This window comes from Vanessa tameamea, chromosome 11 (genome assembly GCF_037043105.1).
Source record: "Vanessa tameamea isolate UH-Manoa-2023 chromosome 11, ilVanTame1 primary haplotype, whole genome shotgun sequence".
In the NCBI taxonomy this organism is placed as follows: domain Eukaryota; kingdom Metazoa; phylum Arthropoda; class Insecta; order Lepidoptera; family Nymphalidae; genus Vanessa; species Vanessa tameamea.
In genome coordinates this window covers 963,241-976,809 of record NC_087319.1, presented here as the reverse complement: position 1 = coordinate 976,809, position 13,569 = coordinate 963,241, and the positions used below count along the sequence as shown (strand labels likewise).

The window sequence follows — 13,569 nt, the reverse complement described above, 5'->3', positions numbered from 1 at the left end:
GATAGTTCAAAACTATCGATACTTGAATGAATAAAATGTCATCTTTTATAAGATAGTTATATATTAATATTGTACATTGTGTTGGCTTCCTATTTTATAAATAAAAATAAAATAAAATAAAAAAGATAGTATCGATACTATTGACACTATCGATAGTATCTTTTTTATTTTATTTTCGATAGTGTTAATAGTATGGATACTATCGATAGTATCAGTAGTATCGCTGCTACCAATAGTATTGCTTGCAGAGAGCTAGCGATATTATCGATAGTATTGCCATAATCATTAGTATTACTCACGGAGAGCTATCGATACTATCAATAGTATCGATAGTATTGATCAAGATGATACTATCGATATCCTGAATAATTTTCGAGGTCGACAGTTCTGCAACGCTAATATTATTGTGTAACACTACAAGTTTACGCACTCGTATTTTTTGATATATTGTCAGAATGCCTCTTTGAAAATAAAAGTTGTAAATTAGGTACAAAATTGGGCCGTATGACAACACTTTTTCTTTATTTTTAAAGACTGTTATTACTTATTCAAATAACTTCATACATTTTGTAATGCTGTAAGCTAAAAGCATTGTTATAGCTACTTTTTAACTATTAACTAAATAAAAATATAATAAATTGCGTATGCCTTTTTGTTACCACTAAACATGTTATAACTTTTTATTAAATGAGAGAAAATTCCTTCTAAATAAGTAGTACGTAACAACAATTATAATTATTTCATTGTCGTAACCTTGTCTGATCTAATTTTACCCTTTAAAAAGATCTTCCACCTTATAAAAAATAACATAATAATTATCAACCTACATTTTAATTATCTCTATCTGTATTTTGGGTACGTGTCAGTTCCGATGAAGAAAACCTAAAAATTACCCTCTTTTTACAAAACATTTTTTAAAATTCAGTTTAAGGTTTGAATATGAATTAAAACCAAGTTCAACAACGTGTATATCAACATTATTTTGATATGATAGATACTCATTTATCTCTTAAGTCAAATAAATTATCCAAAGAGGTAAAACTTATTTCACGCCTGACAGACCGTTCAAACAAATGTTTATTAAAGCATATTTCAGTATTTAACATATTATTTTCTATCTGTTTAATCGAGTTATGAGCAAGGGGTTACAAAATAGAAAAGTCATCGACTTAACGATGTTTTCCAAAAGTACATTCACTCTAACCTTTGCTATTGAAATTCTCGGTATGGACGTCTGGCACGACTGTAATGAAGGATGGTTGGATCTCGGTCCCTGCCATCAAGCTATAAAGATACAATACCAATTATACCCAGACCAAACTTTTGACTTAGACGTATTAATATGGCCTCATGTTGCTAAGGTAAGAATTTAAATCACGCAACAAGGTTTAAATAGTTGTTATGTTGCTTAAGCTTAATTGGGAAACTTTAGGTTATAAACGAAGATCTTGGGTTATAAACCAGAGAAACACAATTGAATTGAAATACGTTTAAATTATTTTATAAAATATATAAAACCCTTATAAAATATTAAGAGGAGAGCAATTGTGTCGTTTCTTATACATATATTACATGGCACAGATAACGCGCAGATAACTACCTACTAACATATTAATTAAAGTGAGAGGGAATTGAAAAGCCGATATGGAACAGCTGTTACGCTGTTAATACTAAACTTTTTAATTTGCCTTCAATTTTGTAATCTATGGAATTAGCTAACACGGTATGAATAGATTGTTATGCCGTTTCTGGGAAGTACGGATTGATCCAGTAGTTGTTACTTTGTCGGTTCTTCCGTCTATTGAAAAACGAGCCGGATAACAAAGGCAGCTTAATTTTTATGCCGGAAAAATGTAGGGGAACAAAAACGCTGCGAACCCATAATACCTTTTAGCAATTTGGTCTACCGTAATTACGTATTTAATAAATATTAATAGTCCTCCTCGGCTTTGACTTTTGGTGGGCAGGAGAAATCTATAGCATTAGCAGAAATTGGGGAGCATGTCGGTCACTTCCACGTGGTGCTCCCTGTGAAACGTGTGGGCGGCAGCTCCGTGGCGGACACAGTTCCGCTGCGAGGCTGCATTCGACACGGCTAACGACCGACAGGGGTGGGAGTATATTGGGGACGCACGTTGTCCCGCTCTACTTTAGCAGACTGGAACTTCGCCCCAATATACGCAACCTTAATCCTAAGGTCTAGCGTGCCGAGAGGATGAATGGCCGGAGGACATCCGGTCGCAAGCGCTAAACAAAAAAAAAGGTGATATGGAAAATACTCTGAAAGGTATAACTCCCCAAGTGGGCAGCGGCAATAGATGTCAATCCCACCCGGAGCAGGTATCCGGCAAGCGCCCCGACTCGAAATCTGACACCCCCCCCAGATTTCGAGTCGGGACACATACCGCTTATCCGCACGCTGAGAGCGTCAAGAGCCAAGGAGGCTCCACCCGTTCTCGCAGCCTGGAGTCGATGGCTGTGAGAACCAACAACGTGCAGGCGAGGCCCGATGTCCGGAAACGCCTGTGCGTTAGAAAGGAGGAAGGATCGCAGGGTTCAGAGTCAACCAACGACGTCCTGCCACCCCCGAAGGTGCCTAAGGCACGGTCGGGGAGAGGTAAGTTGCGGGTCGACAAGGCCAGACCTGAGATCAGGATCCAATTAAAGGATCCTAAGGTGAAGAAAGCGGTGGCACGAGACAGACGTGGGCGATTTTCCCACATGGACACGCCTGTCTCCAACGCTGTCGGCGCTGGGGAGGAGGGGAGCAGCTGCGACTCGGACATGAGCTGTTCGAGTCTCAGCGATGCCCAAGCGCGGGACGCCGGCAGCGACTACTGTTGCGGCGCCTGCAGCGCGAGCCCCCGTCGCGTCCAGAAAGCGTGCCCCTGCCGCTCAGGCTGGGCGCGCTCTTGCGGGGGCTGCGGCAACGCCGAGGGCTTCTGTTGCTCCACGCGCTCCAGCTCCTCAGGTGAGCAGTGAAGCCGGGCTCATGGAGCAAATCGGAGGCCTCATGGAGGAGAAACTGGCCGCCTTCAGGGCGGAGCTCTTCCCCGACAGGGCGTATAGGCCCGTGTTGGCTGGGAGAGCTGCGCCGATCCGGCCAGTGAAGGCCCTATTGGCAGAGCCTCCTCCGTCCAAGAAACGGAGAAACAGGGGGGGAAGGAGGGCGGTACCCGCTCCTCCGCCGGTCACTGATTTACCACCGGTGCCCGCCCCCTCTCCCTCCTCCCCTCGTCTGACGGCTTCTGCCGTGAATTGGGCGACGGACGCGGCAAGGAAAGCGCAACCTGGATCTGGGCCTAAGGTGCCTAAGAAGAGGCTTCCAAAGGTGCCGACGACCGCGGCAGTCGCCATAACGGTCGTCGAAGGCGCGACGACGACCTATACTGAGGTCATCCGAGCTGCCCGTACGCAGATTCAGCTCCCTGATCTCGGCATCGAGACGTTCGAGTTTAAAAAGGCCATCACTGGCGGGGTACTGATGAACCTCAGTGGCCCCGACAGTGGTGAGAAAGCCGACCGTCTCGCGGCGCGGTTGCGTGAGGTCAAGGACCTCAACGTAAAGGTGGCTCGCCCAGTGAAAATGGGTGATCTACGGGTGCTCGGCCTGGACGTCGCCACGACGCCGGAGGAGGTGGCGTCGGCCGTCGCAGAGGCGGACGAGTGTTCGGCGGATAACATTACTGTTGGCGACATCCCTCGGCACCACCCACGTGAGGTGCCCTCTCGCCATCGTGAATAAGCTGGCGGCGACCTCATGCTTCCGCGTGGGATGGGCTCCGCCAGAGTCGAGGTGCTGGAAGCAAGGCCGCTATATTGCTTCCGGTGCCTCGAGAAGGGCCACGTCGGGCGGATGTGCCCGAATGGGGCAGACCGGAGCGACCGGTGCTTCGCCTGTGGAGAGCGCGGCCACAGAGCGAGCCAATGCACGGCCAAGTCGCTCCGTTGCCCCTTGTGCTCAGATATGGGTCGCCCGTCGGCCCATCGCCTGGGCGCAAAGGCATACTGCCAGACGGGTGAAATGAAGAAAAAAAAGGAGAAATCTATAGAAAATATAGGAAAGCAAAGAAAGTAAGGAAAATTCTCATCATACATAATTGTTTGGTTATATAGTGTGAACATTGATGCCCGAACATAAATGTTAAATACGTAATAATATTACAGATTTGGTGTGGAAGTCAATACGGCTATGTGCGGACGTGGCAGTTTTTGGAGAGGCGTTGGTTCGCATTTTCAATTCGACACGCTTTTCCAGTCAGAGTACTTGACTTAATGAATCACTTGGTTGTTATTAATTGTGCTATGGGACTTAACGCTCTTAGTAATAAGTGGGTATCAGAATTATTTATAGTACATTAATTTGTTATCATTTTCCAGTTGTTGTTGTTGTGTTGTTGTTGGAAAAATAAAACCTACTAGAAAAATAACCCATAGTTTGACAGTCGGCCTTGATCCTGTTGATTTTCTGAATTCTTATCTGGATTGTATGGTTCTGATGTATTACCAATCATTATTGGATAACAGTAATCAATCGTTTTTGAATTACGAGTCTTTCCCGCACCATCACATACATGATTCTTCTTACGAGACCTATTAATAGGAACACTTTTAAATGACGCTGCGTAGACTATTCTACACTACACAAGCAATTCGTTTTCTAAATATATTGATTAGGTATTTATTAATAACAATTATTGCAAATGAAACTAGATAATGTCTCGCGTATGCTGCATTGCCTATAATGAGTAAAATAATAACTAAGCCACGTGACATGAGAAAGTAGAAAATATACTTTGACAGTAATAAAATGGAACCTTTACGCTCGTGTAACCAACTACTGCTTAAACTCAATTAGTTAAAAGATGCTAGGAGCCATATAATACGAACAAAAATCTACCATTAATTTTGTGTCATTAGAGTTTTACTATATTTATCTTTCTGAAAACCAATATTCTTCCTTTAGTGCCAAGAACGATAAGATAATAGAAGCCTTTCTCCCTTCCCTAAAATTTGGAGATCAACGTTATTTTGCTCCGGTATTGGAAGGAGAACATACATTTGAAACATTTATACAAGACATTATTTGGAACGTCATAGAAGCCCATATACCAGCTTCATGTTTAGATGGGACCTTCAATACGCCATCTAATGTTACAGGTACGTTAGTCAATTTAAACAACACTCATTCAATTGAAATATAAACAAATAAAAATCATAGATATTTAATTTTTATATGTACCTACTTATGATCAAGTGCCCAACCAAAGATTCCAGGTACAAACCACTATAGAAAGAACTATAAATTTTAATGTATGCTTACAATTCTTAAAAACATCGCGTGGAACCCTATTTCGATATATATATATATTGCAAAATGGATATAAACTCCCATTGAAGCATCGTGGTGGATTAAGCTCCAACCAAAAGGAGAAGATAATTTAATTTAACTATTACTTTAACTACTTCAGATAAAAGACATCAAGATGCAATTTTATTTAAAGTAAAAGAAATTATTTTAAAAGAAAATTTACCAATCGAAGAAGAAGTGGAAGCACCATCAGATGAGTTTATAAAGTCAAAAAATCGAAGGGAATCTAAAATGACGAAGGAAAAGGAAAAAGAAAAGAAGAAAATCGTTGATGTACAAAAAGAAAAATTTATGATAACCTTGTCGGGAGACGCGATTATGGCTGGTTATAATTTTTTTTATGTCATTGGTGGACTGGCAAATCGGCCACTGGATAGTAGTAGTTACAATAACTCACCCTTCAAAAGTAACACAACAATACAATAGAATATATGATGATATCTACTAAGTTTCATACCAGTTCTTCATTCCAATCTGGTGGTATCTTTACGTTTAATACAATTTTAAAATGGTGATTCATAAGTGTTTGTAAAAGCCTATAATACTGATATTATTAACTACTTTTTCAATAATTTACCATTATCTATAAATCAGAATTGTTAATACTAAAATAATTTCTAAAAGATTCTTCATTATTTTAGTTAAGCCGTCCTTTTGGGTTGTTTCGAGTACGTTAATGGACCACTTGAGTCTATAATAAGTCTGTGAAGGGCCTTTTTTAATAATAATAATTAAAGTAGGTAATATTTAAAAATTATTGAACTGATCATCTATATTCCTTGTAAGATATCATTCTATTTATAAAAATAGTTGCAAGTTTTCCCTGAGTTTCTGTTGCGAATTTTGAAAGTAATTTTCTGATCACTCGTATTAGGTACTGGAAAAATTTCCTCTTTCGGATATTCTGGTGAACGTCCACACGATCAAAGTGATATTATAGTATTAATCAGTACCAATAACCTCCCAGCTCACGATGATTTGCCGATCATATTTGTTAACATCGGTCAGCTGTATGATGCACCATTACCAAACTTTAAAAAGGCAAGGTCAGTTTCTAAGCCATATCTAATGAATATTTAATTGTCGTGAAAATTAAACTAAATATTTTTAACAGAATAACACAAATATATACGCGATGGAGATTAAATGGCGAAAACCATGATTCAGAAAAACAAAATATAAAATCGGGAAACTTTATAAATTTTAATGATCATCATACTATACCTCTACAACATACCAAGGCTTCTGAAATCACAGCAACGTTTTTAGATAATCCATTCGAAATTCAGGTTATTAAATTTACTTATATTATTATCTTAAGGGTCTGATGCTGGTCTTATGTGTAGATTTTCAACGGACAATCATCAAAAACAACTCAAATCGTAGACTCTTCAAACAAAAAACATCGTTAGTAAACCTAGTCGAGTCGAATAAAGAAATATTACTATGTGTGGGCACACCTTTCTACAGCATAGGAGTGCGTTGAAATAAGGTCCAATTTTTTTTTCTTAAACAAAGAAAAAGTATCTACTATTTATTTATTCAAAATTCCACTATATAAATCTGTACATATCTCTTACACGTGTGTGTTTCTACCATCTGTCGATAAAGTGCATTCCAATTCCAAGTCTCAAGACACGGACGAGGTATTTGAAATAAATATATCATAATAACTAAATTTATTTCAGCTTCGTGGATTGCGAAATGCTGAAATAGTTCATAGTCATCAAAAACTTTTTGGAAACGATAAAAATGATCATAAATTTGATATGAAATTATCATCTAATACTAGCAGTTATAGCGGAGATATACTTATTGCTGTCACGAAGATTGATGCCAGCATAATTGCGAAAAAGACTAGTACGGTTATATCGGGAGAGTTTTCTCTCTACCCACCTCAAATTTCGAGACATAAGCTAGGTCGTATGGGTATTTCTACTAACGATATCAATGCTGTGAGAATACCTGAAGCGCCAGATATTATCATTCAACCATCGATAATCTTGGATGCACATATGACAATGGATATATCCATTGGATTAGTTGGATGTAAACCGCGGGAAATCATTCCAAGTTATTCAAGGATGTATTGCTCAACTCATAATAAAGACGCAGTTAAAATTATTTTAAATGAAATAAACGAAGTCAATGAAAAATATCACAACACAGACAATGTAAATAATATATTGACAGGATTTGCTATCGACACCTGTGATATTGTTATTTTCTATATCGAGGGAGAAAAAAATGGACCAATTTCAAGAATATGGGAAGTCACGGGTCGTTTTTATCCAACGATTAAACCTGTGTTCTCATGTTCAGAACAATATTTAGATCGAATTTATCCTGGTAATCGTTTTATTTTAATTTGAGAACAGACACATAAATATTTTACTTTTTAACTAATTATATTTTTATCACCAGAAATGATATCTGCGATCTCATCATTTGATTCGCTAAAGATGGTGATTCCATTAAATACACTTCTAAAGTGTCCACAAGCTTACGTCAAGCCTGCTCTGCCAGTGCCTGCTAAATCTGTAAGTATATTCTTAGCACTTTCATAAACTACACCAGACACAATTGATAAATAATTGGTATAAAGTAATATAGTAATAACAGTTCATTGACCCAGAAAGTGATAATAATTCACATATATTAAAAGTTTCAATGAAAATATGTAAAAATTTGTTGATATAAAACAAGTTTAAGGAAAATCTTAATTGAAAATCGTAACTAAATCGTAAATGAATATTTCGGATTCAATGGGATAAGAAAGCATGTGGGTATAATTTACGTTATATGTTTATTGATACCATTTATATAACATAATATATAAATATGTATTTACAGACTTTGGTGAAAATTGGTCGACTAGTCAAAAGTAAAATTAAAGTAATACCTTTTAAAAGCGAAATGCCGACCACTGAAGAACTGAATAGTTTTAAACTTGAGTTATGTAAACCGTTAAATATTAAATCAATATGACGAAAGAATATAATGGACTATTTAAAAAATATAAAAATAAAATGATATTGACATATACTTAAACGTATTTTATGTTTGTATAACCTGTGATGCTTAAGGAGTTCGATGGTCTACTGGCTCAGTTATAAGCCTGTAGATATCGAAGCCCTCGCTTCAAACCACGAGTCAGGCCAGTAAAGATATATTATAATATTCTATCAGTAATAGCTTAGGAATTGCCAGTCCTCCCACATCTCGAAAAGCGCGCAAAGATTCTGCGCCAGAAATTCTCACAGATCTTGTCGAATTGCCTTTCCATCGGATTTTGAGTGTGCGGGAATTGAGAGTGCCTCTGTGTTTGTGCACTAATCTATCCTGTGCGGTTGGTAGCCATAATCGTAAAAAAGGACATCGTTATCCATCAGCATTCATTAATTATATAAAAGGTATAGTTATCTATATTATAGGTAGGTATAATTATATACGGTGTTTTAAGATAATTTTGTACACTAAACAAAGATATTAAAAACCTTTCCCTTCAAATTAATAATTACGTTATACGTAACGTAAATGATTTTCTCATGAAAACATTAAGTCTAAAATTTTCACCAAACATTAGCATTTAAACTTATTTTTTAGCTCCTTGACGTAACGTACCTAAACCAGTTTCCAAAGGCGAGCAGCAATGTTTAAATAATCTAGAAAAAAAACTCAAAACTTCAAGGCGCATAATTTTCAACAGTTTGAAACATCAACACTTTCTGACTAACTGGCCACACCACGAGTTTCTTGTGAAGCGTAATTACGGACTAAAAACTAGAGTACAATGTGAATTCGCTCATTAAAATGGCTGAACTTTGCCAGTGCTGCCACGCCGCTGAAAGTTTTCCCCTCATCATAGATGCTTTATTTTAATATAACACTGATACTACACAACACACAGAAAACATTTAAGTGTATTTATTTATTTATTTACCAACAACCAACAACATTCACATTTTTTTTTTATAAATAAAATAAATACGGGCTGACATCATTGTTATTATTGATATTATTGAATCAGATGATTGTTATTGGAATTCATAATTAAAGAAAAACAACAAATAAAATGGAGTAAAATAAATACACAGTTTCATAAATATAATAAAAATATCATTTTTTATCTTATAATAAGATAAGATAAAAAATGATAAATATATAAATAGCAAATATATAGCATACGCACATAAAAGGGAGTAGGGCGCGGTGCAGAGAAGGGTGTGATGGAATACGAGAACTCCACATAAATTAAGTATCAAATAAAATCCAATAGTATCTTAATTATAGTTTATAAACAACATGCAAAACTAGACTATTCTACTAAATATACTTTGCAAAGACAATACATTTAAAAAGAAAAACAATATTTTTAAAACGAGGTAGACTGTTACTGAAGAAAATTATACTTCAAGCTTTGATAAACCGTTTCTGACTTATTAAATAATTGTACTATTATTTTTTTACGCGTGAAAATAAATTGATATATTGTAAAAAAGAAGATAAAGCCGAAGTTAGAACACATCAATTGTAAGTTGAAAAGTTCCCTTATCCTGATCTAAATGAACTTAAATGTGTCGGATGAAAATGTTGCACCCCAGAACAACAATCGAATATTAAGCGTAATAATATAACTTTTCCCCTCTCTTTAAAGCTTGGAAATTTTTTAACGCAGTGGATCCTTCCGAAAGGTACCTGTGCCCCTGTGGGAGGGGGGACACCGGGTTATGTGGTATTCCTCGCTGGCGCGTACGGCAGCGCGAGGCTATCCCAACCAATCGTCATTTTACAAACTATATTAAGTGAAGCTACCACCCGTTCGGAATGTAGATTCTAGCGAGAAGAACCAGCAAGAAATTCAATAGTTAATCTTTTTAAACAAAATCTTGGAGCTTATCTTATCCCAGCACTGATTCACTTACAAGCTGTTACTTAAATATATTTTAAAGCAGTGTGGAATTGATATCGTATGTATAAATATTTACGAAATAAGTTTTAGAGTCTGCAATTTCAAAATATAAGCTATAGCATTCGATGTTCATTGCAATTCTGTTTGCGTCTCTGCAACCTCAAGCAGAATTTATTATTCCGATTTCACTCCGCCACACCGAACTCATGCGGTTGTTGCTGAGATTAATACTAATTATGACAGCTGCATATATACCCTATTCGAAACGGAGGAATTAAGATTAACAAACCTTATGTTTGCTAATAGCTTGCTATATTATGCACTCTAAACGGTGCTTGATTCATTTATCTTCAATTTTAATACAAAACCATTCGACTTGACTAATGTTATCATCCAAAGTTCCTATAACAACATCACCTGCATTCAAAATGCCATTTTTACGAGAATCTTCAATGAATACCATGGATTATTCAATGTTTCAAATGGTATCGAATGATATTGATACGTAAATAAAATGTAAACCGTAAATGAACTTATTCAATCCGTAATGTGATCTTCTTTATCATTTTAAATTGATCATAATATTTTAAATTCACTTTAATACATGAATGACTGTTTTAAATTTCGTTTTAAAATGGTGAATATTTCTTCATCGGAGACTTGCATAATAAAATAACTTGGCGTATTCAAAAATTTAAAAATAACATTGATAAGTAAGACATATTATATATATACATATTCGATATTCGATATAGAAGCATGTACTTAGTATTTATTTATTGATTTCTAGGCAGGATGTACAAAAATTTAATTGTTCTTTACTGACACACTCTGTAATAAAAATGATGGAAAAAAGTATCTTGCCGGTTCCTCTCGGTAGAATCTACTTTCCGAACGGCTGGTAGATTTACATTTAATCCAACACTAACATTCAAAAGTGCTTCTATGAGCCTACTTGAATAAATAATATTTTGATTTGATTTGAATACATATTATTTGAATGTTATTTATGGAACAAAATTCTTTAACCCGGCTTACGCCAGTGTGAACTGGTAGAAATCGTCAGAGGAAAAAACCGTTATAAATTTATTCCATTGTGTCTAATATATTTTATTACTTTACATTAACAGCCTGTAAATTTCCCGTTGCTGGGCTAAGGCCTCCTCTCCCTTTGAGGAGAAGGTTTAGAGCATATTCCACCACGCTGCTCCAATGAGGGTGGAGTACACATGTGGCAGAATTTCGTTGAAATTATACACATGCAGGTTTCCTCACGATGTTTTCCTTCACCGCCGAGCACGAGATGAATTTTAAACACAAATTAAGCACTGAATTTTTATCAGTGGTGCTTGCCTGGGTTTGAACCCGAAATCATCGGTTAAGATGAACGCGTTCTAACCACTGGGCCATCTCGGTTCCTAATATATAATACATAATATATAGCGAAACCAACTTCGTTTTAACCGAGTTTCCGAGTCTCCTTTATTATATGATTATCTCTACTAATACTGTAAAGAAGTAAAATTTGTTTGTTTGTAGGGGGTAATCTAAACTTACGATCTTATTCCAAAAATGTTCAATGGTAGAAAGCTACATTATTTCTGTATTCTATAGAGTATAAAATATAGTTACATCATAACCTTTTCTTTACTAACAAATCGCTCCGAGCGAAGTCGGGGCGGGTCGCTAATCCTTCAATATACGTAAACGTTTTATGTAGAGCCTTGTTATATGCGTGCGAAGGAGGAACGTGTATCTGTTAGATAAAAACAGTATTTATCGTTATAAATTAATTACCATAGTATATTTTATTATATTGGTTTTATTGTATTTTTTTATATTACAAAGCAATGATAAGGTTTTACCGTATGCTATTTTTATAATAATGAAGCATAGATAGGCGCGAACATTTGCCTCAGCAAAGAAATACGATAAGACTGACGCATCGAAACAACGATAGAAGAATTCGTATAATTTGGTTCTGTTTATATTTCATAGGGAAAAAGTCCATTATATCAAGGTTAACATCGTTATACATCACCATTAGTAATCAAGTAAAAAATTTAGTCATATGTCACGAAAGCCGCAGTCAGTTCAAGAAGCGTACGTGAGTCTTTCAACAGAACCTGCAACCCCGAGTGCGCTCAAGGTCTGGAAACGGGAAGTACACTGTAGGGCTATAGCGTCGTGGTTAGACCCTCTCGGCGAGGTACAGAAGGCGCGCAAACGCATCGGAGCTATCCTGCTAGCCCTGGGAGCCTAGACGAAACGAATGCGACGAGTATTGGACCGTTATGGTCTGGAGACAAAGGCGGAGCCGAAACGCGAAAGGGCGGATCTCGCTCAGCGAAGATAACGACGGCGTCATCTCTGTACCTACTGTCTGAAGATTTCCGTTGCGTGAAAAAAGTTTTTTTTATAATTTCACCGAAATTGTACAAAAAAAAACTGTAAAGACAATGTTTCTCAAAACGAAATAACGATTGTAGTAGCTGCAGCTTCTTATTACAAACAGCACCAAACAATACCCAACATCGTTGTGTTCCAGTTTGAAGTATGTGTAACCATTGTGACTACAGTCAAATGTAATATAACATCTTATATCCCATATTAATGTTATGCGGTCTTAGTTTAAAACAAAAGGTCAGTTGGAACGCGTGGAATACATTGATGAAGCAACAAAAGTAAATACAACATCCTTCTAGTGCGAAACGATCCGTCTTTTTGTAACGTCAAAAGTGCTATGACTTTAATTATTATTAGTTATTATTGACGTATTTGCAAAAAGATGCGTCGCCTTACCAGAAATATAAAATGTTTAATGAGGTTAGTTACCATAAAAGCCATTCGTTCGTCTTATCCTAAAATAAATAAAAAAATTGTTAAGTTATAGTTTAAACATATATATCTGTAATGTACTGTCATAAATTTTCCACATGAACGCTCTGAGCGTCCCTGTCGGCTGACGAGTACGTGACTACTTTTGTAAATTGCTCTCCAGCTATGTAGGTAATGTATACCTGCAAATCTAACAATATACATATATATCATCATTACACAAACATCTTAGATCATCTCTCGTTAGAAAAATATGGCAGATACAGGATAAACCATTAAAATTAATTTACATACATTTACATTTACATTTACATTGCGTCAATTATAGTCCGACTTCACACCGTATCTCACTTGTGAAATGATGATAGGCAATTTTGATACGTGTATCTTACAGTTTTTAATTATTATAGTCAATGTAATATAATACCACATTCTGATATTTCACGGA

General features: G+C 36.6%; 1 protein-coding gene across 1 annotated transcript; it reads left to right on the top strand.

Annotated features, from left to right (window-relative positions):
• Positions 1–1,133: 1,133 nt before the first annotated feature.
• LOC113400951 (uncharacterized) lies at positions 1,134–12,546 on the top strand. The gene is made up of 10 exons (XM_064216309.1): positions 1,134–1,361; positions 4,168–4,331; positions 4,967–5,160; positions 5,472–5,696; positions 6,246–6,417; positions 6,486–6,660; positions 7,060–7,720; positions 7,796–7,911; positions 8,225–8,330; positions 12,377–12,546. Exons 1-10 carry the CDS (start codon positions 1,134–1,136, stop codon positions 12,544–12,546), a joined length of 2,211 nt encoding a protein of 736 aa, XP_064072379.1.
• Positions 12,547–13,569: the final 1,023 nt, after the last annotated feature.

Coding starts and splice junctions, on each gene's coding strand:
- LOC113400951 (XM_064216309.1), top strand. CDS start 1,134: ATGAGCAAGGGGTTACAAAATAGAAAAGTCATCGACTTAACGATGTTT. Junction 4,332..4,966: donor CTTAACGCTCTTAGTAATAA/GTGGGTATCAGA, acceptor TTCTTCCTTTAG/TGCCAAGAACGATAAGATAA. Junction 7,721..7,795: donor TTTAGATCGAATTTATCCTG/GTAATCGTTTTA, acceptor TTTTATCACCAG/AAATGATATCTGCGATCTCA.